This window comes from Pezoporus flaviventris, unplaced genomic scaffold (assembly GCF_033815535.1).
Source record: "Pezoporus flaviventris isolate CSIRO_AGI_PZ_B2104156 unplaced genomic scaffold, CSIRO_AGI_Pfla_v1 ptg000006l, whole genome shotgun sequence".
NCBI classification, from domain to species: domain Eukaryota; kingdom Metazoa; phylum Chordata; class Aves; order Psittaciformes; family Psittacidae; genus Pezoporus; species Pezoporus flaviventris.
The window spans coordinates 15,959,054-15,985,981 of NW_026892554.1; the positions used below are offsets into that span (position 1 = coordinate 15,959,054).

At 38.0% G+C, this 26,928-nt stretch overlaps 1 protein-coding gene and 1 long non-coding RNA gene across 4 annotated transcripts in view; one reads left to right on the forward strand and one right to left on the reverse strand.

Moving 5' to 3' along the window:
* TJP1 (tight junction protein 1) overlaps positions 1-26,928 on the forward strand; it is a 195,562-nt gene that overhangs the window by 10,375 nt on the left and 158,259 nt on the right. The window contains exon 1 of one of the 3 annotated variants that reach the window (XM_061447140.1): positions 22,875-23,056. The exons of the other annotated variants lie outside the window; for them this stretch is intronic. Within the exon in view, the coding sequence (XP_061303124.1) occupies positions 22,890-23,056 (167 nt within the window). The 5' untranslated portion in view covers positions 22,875-22,889. Of the gene's footprint in view, positions 1-22,874; positions 23,057-26,928 lie in introns of those variants that run through there. 3 annotated transcript variants of the gene reach the window in all.
* Positions 1,033-21,804, reverse strand: LOC133266055 (uncharacterized). The gene is made up of 4 exons (XR_009742238.1): positions 21,589-21,804; positions 19,525-19,573; positions 11,651-11,918; positions 1,033-1,488 (listed from the first exon to the last, which is right to left on the reverse strand). It is a non-coding gene; the product is annotated as an uncharacterized LOC133266055 (long non-coding RNA).

Sequence of the window (26,928 nt, forward strand, 5' to 3'; positions counted from 1 at the left end):
ACTATTCCTTCATTTCTTGTTAGTAATACGTAAGATGAATGAAATCAACCAACCACTGAACAGACAGTTCAGAGTAACCAGAGGCTCCCTCTAAAGACAGAAATGAGGGCCACATTTTAGAACATTTATGAGGATGCACCAGCTAGCACTTTACAGAAAGCACACTTTTAAATCCTAGTAAATACAGTAAGTCCATGCTGTGTCAGGCAGGATTGCCATGTTTCTGTGATTCATTAGCTTTTTAATATTTAAACAAATGTGTAGGGAATCCAAAATATTCCGATTTCTAATGAGATGTCTTGAACTATGAACAGGAAGTATCATCACTGAAATCCAGACATGACAGACTTAAAACATAATTGTAATTTCTTACCTATAATCATCTTCACACTACTGATGTAGTATAACTCGTGTAAAAATGTAAAGCAGCATTCCAGTCAATCCTCAGTGCAGCCAGTGCTATGCAGTGTTTTTAAAAAGTAGGACTGATTGTACCCCATATTCTCTACAGAGAAATTGTCTGTGCAAATCAATTCCCTTCATTCTGAAAATAGGCTCATAGGCTTAAATGGTACTACTCTTATTCCTCCCAGCTCCTGAACTCCAATGCTTTGACTGGGGAAAAAAAGTTGGGAGGATAGGTGATTCTGTAAAATAGCAACTAGAAAGGAAAAAGCGGGGCCTGGTGCTCTCATTTATTGTACTTCACATTTTCCTGCTTCCAAGGATTATTTAGAGAAGTAGTCCTCAAAAGGGCTTCTAAGGACATGCTTGGTATGGAAATTCAGAGCTCCTTCATGAACGGTCATGTTTTTGTCACCACCTGAATATTTCAGAGTGGCATTTGAAACAGAAAACAAATCCTGCTCCCCTGATGAAATTTGTGTGGGAAGACTCTGTAAGAGAAAATTTTCATGGATTATACACCACATAGAGGGTATTCTACAAGACAGGATGTATTCAGCCAATGCGATCAAGGATTGGGAAAAGCAGGAACAGCCATTTCTTGCCAACAAAACCTTGACTGCTTCCTCCAAACATCTGCTACTCGGCATGCCCAAGTCATTGCCAGTATTACTGCTGCAAGGGTGCCACCCCTAATTTTACATGTATTTTTAGTGCAAACATGTTTTGTAAATTGGAGCTAATACAGCAGGTGATATGCATATGAGAAAGGTTTTATTCACATTATGTCTGATCCTAAATGTTTATTAAGCTTCAAGACGATTAGGTTTTGAGGAACAGATTGCACTATAGTGCTTCTTTACCACCTGATATTTTTCTGAAATGCATCAGCAATAAAAATTAGCATCGACATACCTAGGAATTACTACTAGTTAGCTTGTGGCTTTTGGCGTCACAGCAGTCATATCAAACTCAATTCGTCCAGTAGCACTGGCTTGATAGGAAGCTGCTCATCTCAGTTTGGAACAGATAAACCATGGCTATAGTCAGCAGTAGGAAAAAAGTGTAAAAGAAAAATGAAGGCTGAGAAGAAAATAGCAAATAAAGATGTCAGAACAAGTGTCTTTCATAAGTCATTTTGGAGATTTCCATTTTAGAAATACCATAAAAAGTATTTTCTGTCTGTTATTTGGATTTCTGCATTGCTGGCACGTTAGCAGTTATTAGATACTGTAGTTAATTGTATTTTAAGTATAGTACGCCATAATAAAGACAAGACTGTATCTTTAGTAGCCTGCTCAGCTCAGGGTAATAACCTGCATTTTCATCTATATAAATTGTAACTTCTGTAAACTGCTATCTTTGCTACACAAAATGTAAAATATGACAAGTACTATGATATTATAAATAACTAAAAGGCGCTTCTGACTAAACCAGCAGTTGCTTATGTAAGCTAACTACACTTATACAGAATTTAATTTTTTTTTTCCATAAAGGATACCAACTGTGGTAACCATTACCATAGCAATGCATTATGCATGCTTCCTGACACGATATCCCATGTCTCAAAATATCCAGAACCCAGTTATCTACTCTTCTTGGATTCTGCTTGCAACAAAACCAGAAAAAGGATGCAGGTAGCTTTTGGCCTTGAAAACACTTTTTCTCTGATGTTTGATTTTCCCTAATTTCTGGCTTCTACAGTTAATTAGTGCAGTTTTGGACTACTCTAACTTATTTTTGGCTATTCTTGGCTAGGAATGCCCGAAAGGTTGTTCTTTGCGTCAGAAAGAGTCAGAGTACAGCAATAATCCAGATAAATACCATACCCTGGGAGCTGTGATGGGGCTAGAATATGCATATTAAGCATCTTTTCAGTATTCAGAGAGGCTTTTTGCATTACATATTCACAGGTACACTTTGCATTGTTACAGTGGGCCAGATACAGACGAGGAGATTGGACCTTACAGCTGCTTGTCCAGCCAGCCAGCCAACCGGTATTCTTGTCTTAAGATGATTCTTCCTTTCTGTAACGGTTCCTCTTATAAAAGTGAGGGGTTTTCAATGAAGATTAATAAAATGGAAGTGTCAGTTTTGAGAAGGGGTATGTGTTAGAGGAGGTGGACTTTGTAGTATACATACTGTTACCATGCTGATCAGTCAGTTGGAATATGCATATAACCTTGCTATAACTTAATCTAGTTTTACATCAGCTCTTGAGTAAGAGATCATAACTAAATGATTGCATCTCAGTAAAAGCTTCTCATAAAAGCATTCTGTCTTAAGACTTGGCTGTACTTAGAAACATTACTTCTCTCTAGATTTTCATATTCTTTGCTACAAGTCCACCCCAAGAGCACTGAATCATAAAATTCCCATTAAAATATTTCTTCTAAGAGTGCTGTTGGCATATGCTTTGCTTGCACGCTGAGGAAAAAAATTATTGAATCTCATGTGATAACATCATTTAGACCTTTCTGTCATAGCAATACCTCCATAAAGACATATCTAAATTGTAAACACTTCTAGATAGGAATATATGTTTATCAGGCTCACCTGTGAACTGCAGCCACTGAAGTCATACAAATAACACTAGGAGCGATAGTACCATGAAACAGATAATCATGGGCGGCAAGAAATCATTGTTGGTTTTGCTATCATTCACAATATATATTGTTCAGTGTTTTGGAAATATTTATGTTGGATATTGCATGAAAAGTCATGTGAATCTCAGCACAAAGGTTTTAGAGTTGTTGCAGTGAAAGTATATGTAGGTGTTCATGGTGCAAGCTAATGATTTTTCAAGAGGTAGAGAGCTGGATGCACAATCACTTAGAGCAGCATTTCAGTCCATCAAATTACCTGGCTTTTTTCTTTCCTTTTAAGAAATTATCAAAAAATAAATAAGAAAGTCTACTATCCACAAATCTGGGAATAAATTAAAGCGTTAAATTTAGAATACCTTTTACATAAATATATTGACCCTGATGTACATTCTTCACTATATTTTTAAATGTAAGTGGAATGTTGAACAGACATACACAAAATCACAGTACAGACACTGCAACCTTTAGGATGTTTTAGAAAGCCAGAAGAAATTGACAGATGCAGACACAGGATTATGAATTGATTTTAGAAGGGATCAAATAATTTGCAAACACTGTCCAATCTCAGGATTCATGTAATGATTTTTGAGAAAGCTATACATTAGACTACATTGGCAATGCAACACTTGTACAGAAATGGCCCAAATAAATTTTCATGAATAGATCAAAGAGATTATTATTTTCTACTTAAACATTTTTCTTTATGGTATATATGTCACAGCCATATAAATGATCTTTCCTGCTCGGATTCAAGACAGTTTATTTTCACAGTCAAGTCTTCCACATAGCTTATGTTTTAATGGTAAATATGGATGAAGATTTTTACATCCTGTTTAACCTCGTTTATTGACTTAAGTGAGGATTTGGAAAAAAAGTTATAGGGTACTAACTTTCAAGTTTTGGTGTTTTGTTAAGGAGTTTAGCATCACAAGTACTGCTAGTATTTTAAAAGTCTACTGGTGTAGTAACCATGACGGTTTTGTTCATTGCGTTGTCTGATCACTTATGGACACAGTGATAATTGAGATTAATGGATCACCTGCAAGTTAATTTGGCCTATTATCTTTGTTATCTTTATTGGGAAGTACCACAGTACTTGCCAGTAATACAGAAAGCTCAGTAAAAAATGTTGATTGGTGGTCTATAGCAGCCAAAATATTAGAGTCTACTGGAAAAAACCTCTTTTTTGTAATGCTGTTTACTGTTATTACTACTTATCCTGGAAAAGAGGAAATATAAAAAATCAATAAGAATAAAATGAAAAATATTAGGCAACATATATTATTGCTCTAGTAAGCAAAGATATCTTTCTTTCTGAGTTTGGAAAAGGGACCATTTGATTTAGACTAGACAGTAGGAAAAAGCAAAAGGTAAGTAATAGAGGATATGAAATGAACTTTTAGAGAAGTTATATGAAGAATCAGTTTCTACTTTTTGTCCCCAGACAAGAAAAAATGGAGTTTGAAAGGATAGAGAACAGAGCAATTAAGTATTATTTTTAGTTATTTTATCAAAATCATAAGTAATCTGCAGAATTCATTGCCACCACATATGATCAAAATCATTAACGGATAAAAGGAGTAAAATAAAAATACTGATTGGACATTTCAGTATGTTTCTTAAATTTATGTTGTCCTTAGAAACCACTGAAGTGATTTTGCATAGAAAATAAAAATACTTTAACTTTTTACCACATTATATTTCCAAATAATATAGTAAGGTTTAAATTAGTTATTTAATGTTAAAAATTAAACACTTTTTGCCATAGCATTACTGATTTTTTAAATTTTTTTTAATGATTTAAATACCAGAGAATATCTTAAATATGTTTTCTGATAGATCTAGGGCAGAAAATCCCTTCTGGACATTTATCTCTGAAATTACATTGAAAGGAATAAACAGCTGTCGGGAATATAAATGCTAACTCATCAGAATGCTGACTCAGTGCTGTAGAAATCAAAATAGGTTCATATACTGCAGAGATAACATGTCGTATACCAACTAGTCATATTTTTAAGTTGGACAGCCATAAAACCGGTTGAACTAAAGTGCTGGAACAAAAGGAGGAAGTAGAAATCAAATTATCAACAGGGAAGATTTTAAGGTCCTTGTAAAGACCTGCCATATGACCAAAAAAATTGTAACTATCAAAGTCAGGATTTGTTAATCTGTCACCTTCAGTGGTAACAAACCTACTGTTTAACAAGGATTATCTCTTGAATTAAATTTCCACCTCTGCTTTCCTGGCAATTAAAAGGATTCGTTAATTTTGTGGAAGCAGGATTTAGCAAGGAATGAACTGGACAATCATTCTGCAATGCCATATTTATGCTGTTTCATTAAAGACATTGGTCCAATTTTGTCACTGAATATGAGCTGAATGCTAGTGACTTTTTGCACTAAGCTAAGAGTTGAAAGTTGTTGCAGGAGAAAATTACTGTATTTTACTAAAATATCTGATGTTCTGCCAAGAGATGTGAGAAGGATTTTTTTGTTTGTTTGTTTTGAGTGACTTTGTTCTAGTAATAAATCCTCTTAGGAAAAGAAGTGCTATATAGACATTATTTCAGGACTTTTTAGCCACACTATATTTATCCTTGATACCTTGGGTCAACTATTTTGACTTCAATTGAAGCTCTCTGCACTCTAAAGCGAAGATTTTGGCTCAGTCTGGAGTTTTGTCCAAGCAAAAAATGACGTGGATTAATAGCTCACTGTATGTTTTTCTCTGGAACAAATTACTTTACATTTAATGCATTTCTTGCTTAATATTCTAAAATTGTATATACATGTGAATGTATGTGTATATTCCTAAATCCATTTCCACAGCTGCTGATTTTCCCTTTCATATTTCTTTAGTGATCTGCACCTAACTCTTGTGCCAGACACATCAGTTACAGAATTCAACCTATATCTTATAAAAGGATAAGTCCCTAGTCCTTTGGATATACACTCTGCCATAGGTTGTGCAGAAATCCTGCAAAGGAATAATTTGCTTTTCAAAAGTATGACCCTGGGCATTACTCAGCAATGATGGCTGTCAAAGAGAAGGAGCAAAGGACAGGAAGAAAATTTCTTTTGAAATATGACATTAAAGCTTAAGAGTCCTTCCACTAGAAAAAACCCACCCTTCTGCCAAAAGAGAATCTAAAAGCAGAAAATCTTAAGCACTTCATATAATGATTTTTTTTCTAAAGGTAAATGATGATAGAATACAGGTTTATTACTTAAAGAAATAAAAATATTCATAAAAACATGCTAAAGCGTAGAAGGATGGACTTCCATTTTCAATTCTGTAACCTCAAGCTTCATTCCTTTATTCATTTCAACTCTTCAAGCAATCAAGATTTCTCAAGCCAGAATCCTTCCAGGCAGCAGAATTTCTCTGCAGAAAGATGCCCTAATCCTGTGGCATCTTTGTCACGTTGAAGTTATGCAGTTTCACAAGGGAGCCCCAGGTTCTGCAAAATCCAATCTACAGGCATTGTTTTATTGCCCTAGGTAAAGTAGTCTTGTTTCATAAACTGATTGAAATTTTCCATGTACTGGCATGTTAGGCCTTCTGGTTCCAAATCATCCAGCTGTTACTAATTTGTTATGTAGCTAGTATCTCTTTGTGCTGTATGATCTATGAGGAGCCAACTTTTCTGCTTATTTTTATACATCAACATGCTCAATAACCTATAACATTATAAAATACTCATGCAGATGTTGCCGAACAAGAACTGCAACTTGGCCCTACTTAAGGCTTATCATAGCTTATTGCTTTTCATTTGAGAAATCACTTAGTTGAGCATATTTCTGTATTTAGTCCTTGGACATATTTTGCTTGTTAAGAATGTGTGAAGCGACATTCAGTTATATCAGGGTCTGACTAGAGAAAATCCCAGTGTCAGGCCCGTATCGTTCATGATCCCAAGAGTGAAATTAAGATGCAAACAAGGTCAAGTACTGTAATTGATCAGTTGGTTTATTACAAAAAGACAATTAATATAAAAAGGGAAATTATTATGAGAAAGGGGATAGCGATAGGACAGATCAAAAAAAGGACAGAAATGAAGCAAGAATTTGGGGTGCAGAGAGACAGAGATAGCCACCACTGCGTATCCAGTGGTGTCCTGGGGATCTGTTGTTGTCATCGGAAGTGGTGGAAGTCCTCCAGGGTCCGTAGCTCGTATCAGAGCAGAGTGTCCCCAAGAGTCTGTAGTAGTCATCAGAGGTCAGTGTCCTCATGGAGGCATCCTTCTGGACTTGTTCCCTTGAAGGTGCCCTCATGGAGGTGTCCTTCATGGGTAGTCTTCATGGCAACGTCTCTTTTTCCCCCTTTTATAACGAGCTGGGGGGAGTACCTATGTTTTTAACATCAGGCATTACATGTTCCTGGTGGACCAGTTTCACTGGTCTTGCAACAAACTCTTCAACTGCAGCAATTCTTGGGACAATGGACAGCAATTCCTCATGCCAATCTTCGAGACAATGGACCATAGAGTCTTATCTCAACTCTTCCCACCCATCTCTCAGGCAATGGACAGTGGGAGTCCCAGTTCAGCTTCTCACACCCTTCTGCCAGGCAATGGATGTTGGAGTCTTATTTCAACTCCTCCCACCCATCTCTGAGACAACAGATTGGGGGAATTCCATCTCAGCCTCTTATACCAATCTTTGAAACAATGGATAGTGGAGTCTGATTTCAGATCAGTCTCTCACAAGTTACTTTAAAATAGCTACTATAATTTAACCTTTTCAGTTGTGGTTAATATATTTTGTCTCTTCATTAAAAAAATAATAATAAAAAAGCTGAATCTCCCTCTATATTATTTGATTTTCCTTTTTTCTTCCAATAATCTTACATAAGCAAAATAAAAAGAACTTTTTCTTATTATACTTCTAGACACAATGTCCTTGATCTTGCCTCCTAAAGCTCCTGGCTTATGAAAGATTTGGTGGTTTGGAAAGATAGTTACCTCGCCCAGACTTTCACATCTGGCATGAATATCAGCACAGATAGAAAGAATCTGAAGCAATTTAACCTCCCTCACTCTTAATTCCAACTTCTGTTGAACAGCCTTCTTCAGCTCTTCTACTTCCAAATTAGTTTAGGATTTCTTATGTCATAGTTCTAATCCTTCTAGTTAGGGACATGTTACCCAGTGGCAGCCCCAGGACAAGATCTGCACCTTAGCCACATAAATTCTCTCTGCAGAATTAAGAGAAAATTATGGGCTTATATTGTTTATTTTGCATTAGCAACTTCATTTTCATTGCTTTTGTAACTGTAGATGGGACAGTGGGTTATTTCTGAAATGGCATTTTTACTTCGAGCAGTCCTGCCAAATAGAACTTCATTTACCCAGAACTGGCCCATAGCTTCTGATTCTGTGGTTTACTTTTCTGGTTTCTGTTAACAATGAGCTTTGGATTTGCTACTGGTCCCAGTGAGACTTTGAAAGACTTCTCAGAGCTCTGATAGGATTACACAATTCTCTTCCACCTTTCCTCCTGAAGTTCTCCTGCTCCTTAATTTACCTCTTGCAGTCATGGAACTATAGGAGTTTTATGAATTTTCCAGGTTTCCTATACCTGTTGTGAACTTTTTGTCCTGAATTTCAGCTTATTCCCTACCCCTCTGGAAATCGAGTCCCTGCTGTGAACACTTGCCTTGGAGAATTTCATCCTGCACAACAGCAGTTAATAACTGTGTCTAGTCTCAGCTTCTGGCATTTCTGTTTGGGACTCTGGAGTATGCAGTAATGAAGCCTGATTAAGTATGGTTGGAGCAATGTGGTATTTTTGTATGATAAAAATAAAGATTGAGCATCATTATTTGGGATCAGCTTCTCAAATACATCACGTGGCTTATCTCCTTCCTTCTTTAAAAATGACTTGTCTTTAAATCCAGTGAGTCTTTTAAATAGAAAATAGGGTTGATTCTCACCTAAGGTCTAACACTATATTTTTTGTGATAGAATCATAGAATAGTTAGGGCTGGAAAGGACCTCAAGATCATCTAGTTCCAACCCCCTGCCGTGGGCAGGGACATCTTACGTTAAATCATATCACCCAAGGCCTCGTCCAACCTGGCCTTGAACACTGCCAGGGATGGAGCATTCACAACCTCCCTGGGCAACCTATTCCAGTGCCTCACCACCCTAACAGGAAAGAATTTCCTTCTTATATCCAATCTAAACTTCCCCTGTTTAAGTTTTAACCCGTTACCCCTTGTCCTATCACTACAGTCTCTAATGAAGAGTCCCTCCCCAGCATCCCTATAGCCCCCCTTCAGATACTGGAAGGCTGCTATGAGGTCTCCATGCAGCCTTCTCTTCTCCAGGCTGAACAGCCCCAACTTTCTCAGCCTGTCTTCATATGGGACGTGCTCCAGTCCCCTGATCATCCTCGTGGCCTCCTCTGGACTTGTTCCAACAGTTCCATGTCCTTTTTATGTTGAGGACACCAGAACTGCACACAGTACTCCAGGTGAGGTCTCACAAGAGCAGAGTAGAGGGGCAGGATCACCTCCTTTGATAGCTCTCTTTATAACCAGCAAACAAAGCTCCATTTTAAAAGAATGTAAACTCTCTAAGTAACGGGAATCTTAAGAGTGCCAGTGCCGCAGAATAATAAAAACCTGGCACAGAGATATTGCTGTCATGGAGAAATGTTAGGTTGTTGCATTAACTTGTAACAAGAGATTAATTAATCAGTTTGCTTTTATTTGCTGCGAACTTGGAAGACTATGATTAACTTGTCTATTGCTGGCCAGGTTGATGGTTTTGTTTTTGTCTTATTTGCTTATATGTATATTTTCCTTCTGCTGGTACAATCCCCATTCTATTCTTAGGTCTCCTTAGACATCTCCCTCTAAGTGTTACACTTGTGATAAAGAACAGTGTCAGAACAGCCACAGACTCCCTTGGGAGGCATTTGATCATTCTTTTTATCTGGATCACTTAAAATCTTCAAAGACCAGATGTACCTGGGTATTAATGCTCTTTCAGAACCATATGTTTCCCTTCTGCATAAAACCCATGTAAGGGGGACACTTACATAAAAATCTTGCTGCAAATTATTGCTGCGTGCTCCTTCTGTAAAGGATAAAGGATAAGGAACAAGCAGGAACACATTATTTTAATCAACCCGTGAAAGACATAAGAAATCCTATAGGATATTTAAGCATGGCTAGATCTTTCCCTTCCTCCATCACTCTCCCAAAGTAATGGTAAATACTGCCTGCAAATAACCCCTTGTCTATTCAGCTAAGTAGAAATACAGGCAGCTCTTTTAGAGCTAGGCACAGTTGGGCTTGCTTGATGATGTTACAGAACTGAGAATGTTACATATTATACATTATACTATCTGTTGCTAAACACAGCATACAGACACATGATGGTAACCTGATAAAGAAAAAAATGGATTATATACCCATCTATCCCACTCCATGGCTTTTGAAACATATTCTAAATATGACTTTTGTCCGTTGCCTTTCTCTATGCAGCAAATATGCCATCATTATTAGTAAAGCCATTGAAAAATAGATTCAATATGCAGCAGGCCAGCACATGGGGATAATTTACATTCAATTTTGAAGTTGTCTTATCTCCTGGGTTTGTTCTTCCCTTTAATATTGTTCTATTCTTTATGTGAGCTTCCATATGAAGCTATTGCTATTGGTAAATATGTAAGAGGTATGTGTATTCCTTCTGCAAACAAATGTGAAAAAAGAAAAATATCTTTATAAACCACCTGTAAACCTTGTTCATAAAAATAGAGCTCAATTATGTGTCTTTCCATTAATTATTCATCAGAGTATGGAAAATATGCATGTGCAAGCGAGGTGATGAAACTCTTATCTGGGTTGACAAAGGTACATATAAATAGGTATCAGTAACTAGCAGTGTCTGGTAAATACAATGAAGTTATAGAATGAAGCAATAATATCTGTGGAGGAGTGAATTTGCTTTTTCTGGTGGTTGGCTATATGTCAAACGCACAGCACAATTTATGAGTAACTTCAGTACTCCTGGTAAATAAATAGGAGACAACATTGTCACCCTGTAAGCGACAGAAGATGAATTTTGTGGTTTCTAGAACGGTTCCAACAGACTGCAAGGAAAAATACAGCTTATGATAGTGGAGGGGGAAGCACAATAAAAGCTAGCAACAAACTCTCTGAAAATGCTTCTGGACAATTCTATCCTACTGCTATGCTGGACAATTTTTCTTCATGGGCTTTCCACCCATTGGGAATCACTGGGATCAAAGTTGTGTAAAACAGTTGAAAGTTATATTCTGGTAGAATAGCACTACATTGTAAAAATTTACAGAAGTTGGTGGGAACTGAAGGTATTTAGTACATCATGCAATTACATAAAAACTGGAGCACAGTGCTAAGACAGGGATGCTTTTCAGAAGTTGCAGTAGAAGATATAATTTAAAAATAACACAGATTATTTAGAGATATGTTCACATGAAAGTAGAGGAAGGCAAGAACAGAGACTTTCTGTTCTGTTCACAGTGTAGGTACCACAGTCATAACATCTCATAAATGCCTAAGACAGATGGGATGTATGTTCTTTGAATAATAAGATAGCAAGAAACTTATCTATTGAAATGAGTGACTCCAATACAATGTGACCCACCTTAATCTTTGGCTTCAGGTTCACAGGAAACTTTCCCTCTGAACAGTTGCAGAGTTGTGATTTATTGTTGCTGTCACAATGATGTGAACAGATCACAAGAATGTTTTGCAGTGAGTACTTGCAAGTGTTGGCATTTTTTCTTTGTTCCTACAAACACTATGTCTTGTCTTCTATTGAGATCCGTGCACTTTCTTTTAGTGTCTGCACTGCAAAAGGGCATCTCCAGCCACTGTGAAGTTACTCACAAGTGGAACATCATCACTTTTGCCTGCATCAGAAGATATGAACCTTGATTTCATTATTTCTGTTTTAATCTTCACTGCTATTTATTTTTCATAGCATAGCACAACACAAGACAAAATGATTTTTTTTTTGTGTGTGTGTGTGTGTGTGTGTCTGGTCACTGCTTTATTCATTCAATTTGTTTGTCGCTAAGGTCCAGGCAAAGTTTTGGAGGAGGAATGTCACACTAGATTAGTGTGAGAAATCAGCTGATTTTCTTCAGAGCAATGCTCTGAGCTTTTGTAGCATTTGTATCTTTCACTTGAGAGTGAAACCAATGAATATGAACTCTAGCTGCTTGGATAGTTGACTTGAACATAAATGCAGTGGGTTTGAGAGTGCCCTTGCTCATTATCCATTAAGCAATGGTCTTTTTTTGTGTGTTCTGGTTTTCAAATCTTAGTAGTGGTGCAGATGGTTTTGAGGAAGAGTTTGCACTCCTGCAATAAAATGAAGAGATTTGCAGAGATGTTTAGGGTGCCAGGAGAGATCTCCATTTATGGCTCCTTTAGTTAATCTACAAAATTTTTTCTTTGCACATTACTGAGGAATTTTCACAGAATCAAAAAGTAGGGCTAACTGAAACTAAAACCATCAGAATTTGATTTTTGTTGCATCCTCTCTTGCTGCTTCACAGACCAGAGAGCCAATGGATAGCTCTCAAAAAACCACAGTGCTGAGTAAGAACCAGTTTCATAATGGCTTAGGTGCTCTTTCTATGCAGATGTAGGTAAACTGCTTAGTTGGCAAGAGAGCAAATGAGCTCTCAAACCTGCTAGTGTGTAATGAGGAAAAAAATTTGTGGATTATACTGAGAGTAATTATACTGTAACTATTAACGTGCTGTATGTTGGCTTTGTAGCAGCGCAGATCACAGCATGCTAGATTTCAAGACAGATACTATCCAGGTCAGCTCCAGGAAAACACTCATTAGAAAAATTGCTTCCAACACTCACCAAAACACATGGAATAGCCTATGCTACCAAACCCTTACATGGCATAAAATAGCAGCTTCACTGTGGCCTTGTTACTTTATGCCAGCTGAGTACACCTGGCCCTAACAGGGTCTTGCTTTCTTTTTGGATGCACCAAACAAAAATGTTAAATAAGAAGAGGCAAATAAAAGGCAAGGACAGAGAGTGTATTAAAATATACCTTCATTTCATATATTTTGCTAATTCATTTTTGGAATATGTTAGGAAGCAGAAATACATTAGTATTAGAGAGCACTGACGTGATGACCAATTTTAAGTTAGGTGAATAAAATCTTGTAGAACAGTACTGTACATGTGTCAGTTATTTTAATGTCTAAAAACAACTAAGAGAAGCTGAATTGATCAGAAAAATGCTACATAAACTGCCGTAAGAGCAGAAGGTGATTTAAGTCCACTTACCTTATCAGACAAAATCTTAGTAGTGCATTATTCGCCTTATTCTTTTCACTAAAACCAACCAACCAAAACACACCCTACCCAACATCCCAAACCTTTGTGCTCTGTGTTTAGGAAAGAATAGAAAGTTGTTTAATTATCCCCTTTTCCCTTTTGCTATTCATGTGTTTTAAGGCCCTCCACGATCTAGGGCCTTATGCAATTTGATAACGTAACATCAGGAATGCCATAAAGGCAGTTTTATTTTTATACCAGGGCAATTAAAAAAAAAAATTGGTCTACTCACAGCAAATCTGGAGCCAGATCATCTATGCCAAAGGTAGCAATAAGTGCAGTGTATAAGAGAAGCTAGAATTGATTATGTCGTCTCTGAAGCAGAGGACAGAAAATTGCTTATTTGTAACAAAAATGTGGTTCGTAGCAAGATCTTTGATCTGCACATGAATTTTTATTGTTTATAAATAACCTACTAGAGTCTGGAAAAGTCTTGACACCAGTTGATAAAAGAAGATAAAAGACTGTAAATCCCTTATGTAGTCAATGAAGTACCTAAAACATGCTTGATATTAAAAAATACCTGTATCTGGAATGAACAGATCTCTGTTTTGTATTAGATGGTCTTGAAGGAAACTAAAATGTGTTTTATATGCTTTATTTCTATATTCCTGACAGAATGTGATCCAGTTGCTGATTATTTTAAGGGCATATTTACTTTTTTCTTTTTTTTTTCACATTGTTTTATTAAAAATATTTTATATTAATTTGGACCAATATTTTCAAAGTTGAAGAAGAACTTGAGATACCCTGTCAGACACAGAATATATTGTCTGAAGTTGGGTTCTCAGAAATTCAAACATCTTTTTAAACTTTGGTTCAAGAATTCCTTTAGGCTGATTTGTACCTCTCTTACATACATATACATATACATATATATGTACTATATATGTATATATAGTACATATATATGTACTATATATGTATATATATACATATATATACACGCACTAATGAGAGGGCTTCATCTCCCTGGAATGTTACAAATTCTACCTCTGCTGTTTTCTTAAAATTAAAAATTTAGTGACTAAAAGACTGGAGGTCTTAGAATCTTGCAGGTTCTTAACAGCACAAACAGGTTTTGCTCTTGAACAGAGTCATATTGGATTTTTTAAAACTTTATAGATGCAAACTGTAACTCACTACCATATTTTGCATCTAATCAAATGTCTCAATAGAATACGATACCATGGCAGCAGGGTATGGCATGATGGAACCAAAAGCAAGATCCTAGGAACCAATCTTTCAACCTGTTGTGTTCGAACTGATTATTTCACCAGGTGTAGTCCCAGATACACACAAAAATAGTTCCCTGCAGGATCAAAGCTTTTGTTAGGTATTAGGTTTTGCTATCATTTTTGGTTAGCTTCTCATTTTTTAGTTCCTACCTGCTAGGCTTACTGTGTGTATCTCAAGTTTTATGATCCATCAGGTTGTTACAAAAGACAAGTATATAGTAACAATATATTCACTTGGGAAACAGATTTCAATCTGCACCAAAATTTCATGTAGGTTTCCCTCCACTGGAATTACAGGAACATTTGGTATATATTAATACTGATAAATATTGAGCACTTATAGGCTTAAAATCATAAATTATAATTTTATTCCCTTCATCCAGGCTGTAAAAGTCTTGTTTATCACTACTTTATTATTTATACTCTTTGTTTTCATTTTATCTTTTATTCAGACACGACAATGAAATAAGCAGCTTGCAGTCCTTTAGTTTTTTTCTGTTTATATTTACTTCCACTACTCTGGCCCAGACAAGAGTAATACTTGACTACTACTAACCTTCTGGGTTGAATTTTTTATTAAAATTTTGTCAAAAAAAATAAATGGAAATAAAATCAGGCTTAGTGTAATTTCAAAGAAAAAAGTGAATAATCAGCATAAACAATATCCCTGTAATGAGCTCTATTAATGTTTTGTCTTCTTTTCATAGTAGATTATGCTATACTTGCCTCTAATTATAGTAAATCCTATTACATTTTCATTATACTGATAATCTGATCAAAATAGCGTAGCTTTAACAGTCATAGATGTTGTAATGAGAACATCTTTCTTCCTTAAAGTGAAAAATGTTTTTCATATTTGTAGTAAGCGTGCAAATATACAACTAGACATATAAAACAGCCTTCAAATAGGATTCTGAACAATTTCAACACATTCACGAAATATCCAGCTAGCCTTCAGGCTTTATATCTTGTGGATGTGGAAACATTCCTATCATTAATTTGAAGATTTTAATAAAGCTAAATAAGGGTCTGAATTACTACTAATTACTACTGCTAAATTGAGGCATGTATATACTTTTTGACAGGAGAAAGTCCTTAATTTTAAGTAATATTGTCTCTTATTTTGCTCTATTTATCATGATGTGTATAGTTACCATGCATAGAACTCACTATTCAACTAAAACCATGTAAACAAAATACAACAAAGTAGTCTTTATAGACACTTGAGTACAGTCTTATGAACTGGTCCTCCTTACCAGTTTTTCACAGTGGTTCTATAACACAACAGCAACCACAACAGTTCAGTTATACATATTTTTTCTCAGCCTCAAATATTCTAAAATTTTGTTTTTCTGAATTCCACGCCCTTGCTTCAGGAACCATCACTGTCCCCTGCTTTTCACAATCTTCCCTTCTCTTTTAAATATTGTGTGCTTGGAGGCTTCCTCATCAGGCGTAATGTTTAAAAATGAAAGCTATTAGCAACTTTACATCACAGAAGGACAGCAAGTTCTGGTCACACTTTACCTCAGAGTTAACATATTCTCACAGTTCTAACAATACATGGATAGCAAGACTAATTAATTAGATGTTTGTGTACTGAGATTGTGATGTGCTGCAGATGGCAATCTATTTCTCAGAATCTTTTCTGAAAAGTGATGTTATTTATGCTTCTTTTTCTTTTGCATCTCACATTGAAATTGTATGCTTGGTGATTTCTTCCCTCCAGTAGTTTTCTACATGAATAAGCCATATCAGAGAGCAGTAATGGAATTCATGCATATGCTTTTTTCTTTTTTTTTTTTCTCTACATTAAGGTTATTTAATCCTATGAGAGGGTCATGCTTATCAGGCATAATGTGATATTTGGATAATTTTGACTTAAGGTGGTTTTGGTGGGTGTTTTTTTTTTTGTGTGTTTTTTGTTTGTTTTTGTTTGTTTGTTTTTTTTAAGAGTAACGTCTTAGAGTTACAAGTTTGAAAGAAATGGGTAAATGTAAAAATACTGGCTGTTAGCAGTACAAGTCCACTTTGTTCTAGCCTGAATTCTTCACCTTAATAGTATTCTTATTTTTGCAGTAACCTAAAACTTGATAGTCATAGTATAAAGCAGCTACGCATCAGAACTGGCAGAATACCAGCAGCACTATTGGTACAGGAAGCCATTAATAAATAACCCTGAAAGTTGTGAAAGAGGAATACTTGCTTGCATGTGTAGTCATGGATTATCAAAAAGAAAGTAAAGTCATTCTTTCTCTTCTGAGAAAACATGGCAAATATTATTTCCTTCCAAAGCAAAATTACTTACCTCTTTTTATTTTGGGAGCTCAAATGAATGACCAGGATGAACTGTTTCAGAAAACGCAAGTTAGTTCCAAATGACTCTGCCAGTTTACTACTATACCTGCTTAAACACATAGTTTAGCCTGTCATGAAGACACTAAAGAAATGTGAAGACTTCTGCTTTTGCAGATGGTCAATTGGGCAGTAAAGTGTGATAGGAAAATTCCTCCAAGAGTTTTTGTTTGGTTTTCATGATGGTACTGTATGTATCTTTATAGATCTTCAGGTCACATGGATTTTATGGAAGAAACAGTAATAGACCAGAAAAAGGTTTTGCATTATATGCAATAACTACATTAACATGGATATAGAAAGCCCTAGTAGATGAGAAATAGTCCCAGCATTGTGTATTGTAAATGCCTAGATAGGAAACCCACAAACACTTTTTTCTTACTTTTGAGAAAAGAGAAAATAAACCCTAGAGTCACTGCATCTGACATGCTTGTAGATTCTAAGGAACTCTTTGCCTTAGACCAGTATAATCCCTTTCTTTTTCTTTCTGGAAAGAAAGTAAGAGATGTGTGAAGCTTGCACGACATTGAAATGGCAAGGTCTGTTTCAGTAGCTTTCTTGCCTGAAGGATCTGCATTAATGCTCTTGGTTAACATAAATCTTGATAAATATTATGATTATAACTGACTAACTGTACAAATTAACAGAATAAAACATTACAAACAACTGCTGCAGAAAAAGAATCATCTTTCCTAAACAGGAAGATTTAGATTAAATTAGAGATGGAGGTTAGTCATGCCATGTTTTAATGTCAGCGTCATATCAGTCTCTGGAAGTCTCTGCTATTTTACCACTGAACCATGTAATAAAAGTTCTCAAATCATATTAAATACCACAGAAACATAGAATATGACATGTGTATCAAGATTTCTTTATGAATCATTGGAGTGAAAGCCATCAAGGGGAACAGATATATCCTAAACGAAATGTTAATTCTTCAGCATACACAGTAGCATGGTGTTGAGAACTATCTGGAATGGATAACATAAAGTTATGAACGGTCTCTGTTATATGCAGAGTAAAGCTAAAATTAAAACTATTCTAAAATGCGAATAAAAGATGCTATTTAACATGCCATAAAACAAGCAACAAGTTTATTTAGTGTTTGCTTTAGTTATACTATCATTTTGAGAACCTAAAAATGAATGCAATTAAAGGCTTCAAATGTGTCATTAACACCTAAACTACCCTCAAAGGTTGCTGATGTGGCCATTACAGTACTAAGAAAGATGCCATTTATTCTGGTAAGCTTATTTTTTTTTGCTTTTTGCCAGACAGTGTAGCCTATACAGGTTTGCTGAACAACATAAGCTACATGAGCAAAAAAATAGTAGTTTTGCTCGCTCACCAGCAAAGCTATGCCCCCTAGAGGTGTGGTTTCTTTTTCCTCACGTTCACTGAAGTAACTTAAGCATAGCTAAGACTTTTAAAAATGCATTTCTGTAACGTCTGCTAAGAGTCTTTTGAGTCAGACCTAAGCATCTCCTTCTGTGAACTCAGTCAAGACTGAGTGACACAGGTGAGAGTTTGAAAAGGATGGCACCTAGCGACAACAGGCATGGTAGGGATGTGTTACTGGCTAATGATAAGGGAAAGCAAGATAAGGTTCTACAATCCCTGTTCTAGTGACAGGCTTACTGAAATCAAATCTTAAATCAGCAGAAGTAGATAATGCTGTAAAATCTTCCTTTGCACTACCTGGAATCTCATATACATTCTGACAATATTGAGACTGAAAAAAAATGAGAGGCACAATTTAGGATGAAAATACAATTACACTCCCTTTTTAGCTTGTGATAGGAGCTTCTAATGTACAACTGCTTCAGTGGTGTCCTCCAAGCTGCAACCAGTCAGTCTCCCACTGCTGACAAAAAACTCTCCATCTAAAAGTGTCAAGGCATGGGCCAAGAATAATTAGATTACATGCACTAGCATTAAACTCCACTATCGCAGCAACCATTCGTCTATCTTCTAGATACATCACTGTCCTAGTATACTAAATATACTATCATGAGTGGAGTTTGCCCCAATGACACATCCATTCAAGTGCAGCAGTCATACATAATATTGTAACTTGTAATTATCTAAGAGATCAGTCTGTTCTGAGCCAAGTGCACTGGAAGATCATTCTCAGGACAGGCTTCAGAAGAGGTAGAGGTATCATGGACTGTAAGCAGTAGAAAGACTATAGAGCTTGTTTTGAGGTAAACTCTGCACTGAAGTTACCTAAGTAAATAAAATTAAGAACCTAGTATCTTAATTTTCTCCTTGGTTTTATACTGAAAAAAAACCCTATGAAACAACTCTCTTAACCTGAAGTAATCTTAAAGGAATTAAATTGTTTTTCAAATGCATGCTAGGTTCAAAGAAATATAAGCATCTTTCAGCTTTCTGTAGTGAAGGAGAGTATCTTGTCAGACAGAGGCGTTTGCCTTGAGAAATACGATCAGACTGCCTCTCTTGCAGAGATATCTACCATATAAATTTTGGACTTTGTTCAGCTAATGGGTCCACACAGGCCTCAGAGCTAACAGTGGGATGTCCAGATGCTTACCTTAATTCGGAAGCTGCTGATTGACTCCTGTTAAAAATAGGCTGTTCATCTGAAAGGCAAAAAAGACAGGATCTTCTTACTTTTTCCACTATATAAAACGTAAGTGCTTCAAGTAAGATGTTCTGAAAGGTAATATATAATTGAGCAACACTAAAGAGAAACAAGAGATAATGCCAATTAAAATTAGAGGATAAAATGTCTTCATTAGTATATGTTTTTGTCATTGTAATGCCCATCGAGAAGTATGGAAGATGATATATAAAATGTACAAAACAAGTTAATTTGTTAATACCGGAGTGATAGAGTATAATTATTGAAAACTATAGAGCTACTTCTGGAATAACTGTAATTGTTTTGCAAATTTAAACAAATTTAGGAATTTCTGTTACATTAAGAATAGGAATCACATTCTAGGCTTTTAAAGAAGTTGAATAAAGATTTGAATATGGAGCCAGGCTCCATTGTAAGTCTTTATGCAAGGGACTGTTGGCAAATTTCTTAACTCTTTGCATAAAGATACTTAAAGTAAATTTATGTCCCAAACCTGCTACTGTAAAAATGAAAAGCAATGTTCTGGGACTCTTTCATAAAGAGCCCTTTTACAAGGTAAAGAATTCTGAAAGTATACCTGCTTCTTTCAGGTTTATCAGCTTCTCTTGTATGTTATCTATGAAATTCCTACCACTACAATCAGATTAAGACTAGATTTTTTTTCAATAATTTCTATATAAGAATAACTTGTATTTTTTTCTGACAGGTATAACATTCAAATTGAAATGTGACGTCCAAACTGAAATGTTACATTCAAACTAACATAGCCACACCATTCTTTTAGTCCACATTTGCTACCATTTCAAGGTGAAAATGATTTTCTTGATAGGATTGCACAAGCGTAAATGACTATTTCAATTACAATGTAGCTAGCATTCTACTAATGATGGTGAGAATAAAATCCAGCCCACAGTTACTCTCTTATAACTTGTGTGGGCAAGCAGTGTTTTTTTTCAGTCAGCTAATGATGACTAAGTACACAGAAGGATAAAGCAATGTGTGTTCAATTTACAGTTTTTAAGGCAAAGTAACATCCCTACAAGTTTTCAAACTGATTTGATGTTTGTTTATGGAAGACATGGATTTTCCAGTTATTATACTACTAACATTATTTAAGTACAAAAATTAATTCCTCCTCCTTAACCTTCCTAATAATTTCAGGTTAGCCACCCTTCATTGCTTTTAATGCTTGATCTCTCCAAAGACAAAGAACTCATTAAGAGTGCCTTGAAAACTGTAGATGTACAGGCTCATAATGGGCATTTGAGTTCTTTTAAATTGTTAGTGACACAGAATTTCAGGACATTAGTATACATCTCAGATTTCTTGGCTGAAAATGCAAAGCCATCCATCTCATTAACAACACTAATACAGCTATTATGTTTCTAATTAAAATCTGTTGTGCTTATAAGCAATATATTTATCTTCTCTGCTGATAATGAACAGGCCTAAGTAGAATGTAACCCAGTACATTCTTGAGGTAGATATTACACACACACACACACAAAAGACAATCACTGAAATGGTCGTCTCTGAGCCATAAAGCATCAGTGTTGTTCACAGCATTTTTCGTAGATGACAGCACCGCCTTAGGACCTCAACTCTGGGCAAATATTGCATTTCATATTATTTACATTACAGCATCTTAATGAAAAATTGTCACTTCAGCATAGCTTCATTCATATGAGATATCTCCAGCCAAAGTATTTCCACCACTATCAACCAATGTGTCTGCTAAACACTACCCTTCACTTCAAATATTTGCCCTGAGGAGGTCTCTGATTATATTGTACCGTAGTATTCAATTAATTCCAAAAGCAGTTGTCCAACACCATGGTGTTGAATGTGAAACTTCAAAAGGAAGGCATTAAACAGATTAAAGTTGTAATAATAACTGAGTCACACCTAGGGCCACTACAAAGTTACATGTTCAGCTATTTTTGCTGAAGTATCCAGAAGGTGGGCACCTTTTAAAAAACAGGTAATGCTTATTTAAATACGTGTAATACTTACTTAGCTTGACTTAATCACCATCTGATTTTCAAACGAACTGTAGTTGCTTCCCTTACATTAAAATAATACGGGGGAAAAGGTGGTTTCCTCTTCCCTGTGGCCTCACTAAGCTTTTCAGAGGCTTTTCTTCCCATGCCCGTGGCTCGGGGAGGCGCAGGGGAAGCGCGCGGCGGGAGCCACCTCATGCTCCTCCTTACCTGAAGGGGGCTTGGCGGGAATCGCCGGCACTGCTGTCACGCTGTCCCGCCTGCCCTGCCCTGCCCCGCCCGTCCCTGCCCTGTACAGCGCCCAACCTCACCCTCGCCTTTGTTCTCTTCTCACCTCACCCTTACTCTCCTGCCCACCTTGGCCCGCACTGCCTTCACGCGGCCGCCCCGGCAGGTGGTGAGGCATTTGCCTCCGAAGCTCAGTTACCGCTAGCCCACAACGGTCATTTTTAGCCGGGCAGGGGAAAGATAATTAAAATGGGGCTATTCTAGGCGCTAATGGGATTAGAAACGAAGGCAGCGAAGCGGCGGGGAGAGGGCACTGCAGCGCGAGAGCAGGGCTACGGCATGGCGCCCCTCTGATGGCGGGAGGGCAGAGCAGAAGCTGCGCCACATGGGCGGGAGCGGGATACCCCAGGTAACTGGGGAGGGGAGCGGGACGGGAGCACCCCTGGAACCGGGAGGGGGCAGAGACGGCGGGAAAGGCCTGTTTGCCTATGGGGAAAGGGGGGCAACGGCCCCACCGGCTGCCCGGCCTGTGGGGAGAGGGGGTAGAGGGGGAGGCCGAGGCCCCTCCGAAGGCCTAGTGAGGGGAGAAGGATGCTGCCGGGCGACAGCCCAGGTGAGGAGGAACAAAACGGGGTGGGGTGGAGTGGCGGGCGGCCTGGTCCGGGGCAGGTGCAGGGAGCATGACAGGGTGCAGAGGAGGGGGAGCGCGCCGCAAGGCGGAGGCGCGACAATAAATCGGGGGGGGGGGGGGGGGGGGGGGCGAAGCGCGAGGTGGGGGGGGCTGAGAAAGGGAGTGCGACAGCGGGAGGAGGAGAGGAGCGCGGGCCCGGGGGAGGGCAAAGCACGGCGGGAGGCGGAGGAGAGCGTCAGCTGGAGCAGGGATAGCGGGAGCGCGGCGGGAGGCGGAGGAGGAGAGCGTCAGCTGGGGGCAGAGATAGAGGGAGTGCGGCAGGAGGAGGAGGAGGAGAGTGTGAGCCAGGGAAGGGGGGGGGGGGCAGAGAGAGAGAGGGAGCGAGGCAGGAGGAGGAGGGGAAGAAGCGCGACGCAGGGACGGCAGATGCCTGGAAATAAAAATTTGATGATTGCATGCAGCGGCTGGAGAGACTCTGTCGGTGGCGGCGGCGGGGACGAGGCAGGGACAGGGGGGGCGACGGCAAAATGAAGTATCAGAAATACCTGACTGTCTTACAGATGGCCATAGGGGTGACCGCCTCCAACAGGGGCAGTCTGATGCCCTTAAAGAGGAAGCTGTGGTGAGTAGGCACAAAAGGGGCTAGCGGCACTGCGGGCCGGGCGGGGAGCGCGGCGGGACGGCCGGGCGGGGTGTCGCGGGGGTTTCCCTCATGCATGACGGCCGCTTGAGGGGTGCCGGACGAGAGCGGGCCTGCGGCTCCTGGCGGGTATCTCCGGGGCAGAAAGTGCCCTGTGAATTCGCCGCCCGCCTTGTGGAAAACGCCGGGAGGCAGCGGTGGTGCCGGTGGAGCTGTCCGCGCCTCGCTTCGCTTCGTCCGCTCCCGGGCCCGTCGTAGCACAGCCGGTGCTTTGCGCGGCTGGAAGCACGGTTCTCCTGCGGAATGACTCCTTCCCGGGGGTCACCGTATCCTTCCAGGGAGCTTGCGGTCCGGCGACTGTCGGAGCAGGACTATGGCAGCCTCGGCTGAGGGGCGCGGGAGCGGGGTCTGCCGCCCGCCTGGCATCCCGAGTGTCAGCTCCCGCCCCGGGCCGCGCTCGGAGCCCATCCCCGGCTTTTGCTGGCCTTAAAAATCGGGAAGAGGGAGGTACAAGTCTAGTAGGTTAGCGAGTGACACAGAGGCAGTACTGCTCATACATGAAAATTTTTATAAAAAAATTCCACGACTTGTTTCCACTGCTTTTGTGCTCTCTGATGGTGTGCTGAACTGATTTTTCTGGATGAATCAACAATATGCTATGGAAAATGTGTTAAAATATAATGGTGTAATGTGGGTGAGTAGGGCACTGACAAGCATATGGCACTGCAACACCCAGTCACTCATGGATTTGTAAGAGCCCACTGTTAGCTTGATTGGAGCAATGGGATGTATGTCTTATCATCCGGACAATTGTAAGGAGGAAGTATGTGAACTTGTGAAGTGAGATTTTCTGGGAGGAAAACACTAAGAACAAATTTGTGCCCTGAGAATTTCGTATCTATAAAATATAAAGAGTGATATTTAGGTGGCAAGGGTCAAACAGTTTTTTTTTCAATGTACTTTCTTGTTCCTAGTGAAGGAAAGTAGAGTATAATAGAAGGCATGATAGATAATTTTATTTAAAAAAAGGTAGTTCATAACCAGAAATATTATCATGTCAGCAGTTGTAACAAGAAAAGGCCTTACATGAATTGTAGAATATAGGGTTTTTACACACCCCCATCATTGTCAGCTAGCATAAACAATGTCAAGGAAATGCATCACTTGAAGAAACATAATGTGGAACTAATAAGCTTTTTGTCTTAATTTCCCAATAACACTGTTCCTTGTAGCTGAGAGCAAAATTTGGCAAATTTGTGCCTGACTGTTATGTACAAGATCAAATGTCTAAGACAAAAATATGTTGCCATACAGATAAGTTTTATTATATTTAATCAGATATTTTTATAGTTTATTTGGTGGTTTGATTTTGATTATGTAAGTTACATAGTGTGCCATACCTATTTTATTCTCCCCAGATGCCACTCCTGTCTATGTGCAGCAATGTATGTATTGCTGTGTTACTACTTTTAACAGGTTAAATTTTGGGTAGTATAATGATAACGATTGCTCTATTTCATATTTCCTGTGTCTACTTGGAAATTATTTCTTTGCTGGAGTGTTAAAGTGAAGCTATCTATATTTGCATATTTTAAAAGTAAGTCTGAAAGAACCCAATTCAACTCATACTTAATGTCTTCAACTGAAGTTAGATAAGCTCTGTATTGGCTAGTTTCATGGTGAGAGACTGTGCTTTTTTGAGGTACAGCAAAACAATATAGTGGATCGCCACTAATACTATAAGCATTGCATTTCATAACATTTGTAACCTGACATGTTGCTGCAGTGCAAAGTGTTAAGGAAAAATAAGGTTAAATAATTTTTTTAATTTTAGGGAGAGCTATGACTTGAACATTTGAAAGCATGTCTCTAGGATCTTCTTATTAATAGGTGATATATTATGTATTCACATTTCCTTTGAGAATTTTAATACTGTTAGGTATAATCTGTAAGGATAGACTTTATGTTTATGAATGAAATACTACTTTCTGATGCATCTGGAGAAATGCTCTGTCATGTTAGTATTTTCTTGTTTGTGTGTAGTCTGTATCAAATAATGCATTAAGAAAACCTGAATATTGGAAGAGAATGTTGCTGTTATTAAAATCACGGTCATATTAGTGCATATTTCTGAAAAGTAAAACAGAAGAGTGTTCCAGTACTCCATCACTTGGAGATCACATCTCAAAAAAACTTAAGAAAATGTATAAATCAAGTCAGTCTATAATCAGAGGATCCTTTAAATCTCATTTCATTTGTGTTTAAAAATGTTGAACATTGTTTAACCTATCAGATTCATAAACTCTTTAATTTGCTAATATATACTGTAAGTGGAAGCAAAGACATAATTTAATAAAAAAGGGTTAAAATACTCATCATCTTGTTGGTGGAGATAATCCACCTGAATCCTACTGAAAGAAAATGAAAAAGGTAACAGCAATATTTTATTTCTTTATAGAGCATCTGTCACTCCTAATTTTCTCCATCTTCCCCCCCAAAATGTTAAGTTCTATTCTGTGATGCATGAAAGCAGAGCTACAAATGAAAAAACTCCACAAAACCGAGGACACAGATATACAATGATGGGTTAAGAATAACTTGTTAAAAACTAGCTGAGAATTAAGTAGACAGTTGAACAAACAGAAGGAAGCTATGCCACAGGCTTGCAGTGGGAAGTGGTGGGGCCAGAAACTGATTTGTGTTTAATGTGGACCTAGATCACTTTATGATGAGGTTTACTTGGGGCACTAGAGTTTTGGATTCAGTGACAGAGGAAGTTGCTGGAGTCCCGGACTGCTGATTCAAACCCTTTCCTACGTTTGTGCAGCTGTGTAATAGAATATGTAGGAACCTAAATGAGATGAGTAGGATGTTTTTAATTGTCTTGCTGGGGGACAGTATTTGAATAAAAACCCCACTATCATCCTGCTGCTAGGTAGAGCGCAGCACGGACTAACATTTGCTAAGGTGCTCAAGAAAAACTAATTACTGACCTGGGAGCACCTTAGAACAGTAAATGGACATAAATATTTACTGAAATCCCAGTATGTGCAACCAGAGTGCTTTTACAACATGGGAATGCTAAATCATTATTAAGGAGAACTACACAAGTAGACCATAATTTCTTGTCACACTGAATATTATATTTCTTTGCTGCGAGGAGAAAGAGCAGGCAATCAAAACAAAACAGAAAAAGGAGGAGGATATCCTAGCAATCCTAGTAATTTCCTTCAGTAATATTTATTCCTATTTCTTACGGCATTTGTCTCTACTTTGAAAGGCTTTCTCTGCTTTGGCTTACTCACCCTATACTCCCCTTGGTGCAAGGTTGTGCGGAGTTATGAAGTAAGACAAAAAGTTTGGTCAGTGCTAAGTTTTCATTGTGAAGAATATTATGGAAATAGCTGAGACTGTTCTATATTTAAACTTTCTGCATCTTTTAAGAATGGTTGTTAGTTGTCTGAGGCAATCTAGGTTACAGAAAAGAGTGCAGAGGCATTGCACTACAGAATTTGACTTTTGGCAGGATCCAGTTCCCCTGTTTGGTACTGTTGTTAAAAGACAGAAGTCTAGATGTTAAATGATAGCTGTGTCTTGTGAGATACCACACAGGCACTTTTATTTCCAGGCATAGGGCTAAACTTATTTGAAATCAGTGAGGAGTAACCAGCATGGCTGGAATTAAGCACTCATCTAAAAGCTTTGTTGACTCGGAGGGTTTATATTCATGCTGGGGCTTGGATGTGAAGGTCCAGGCTTATAATGAAGGATTTCTCTTCAATCGTTAGAACATTCCTAGAGAAAAAAGTGCCATTGTTTATTTGTTCTGTTTATTTGTTGATGTCCTAAGTAGA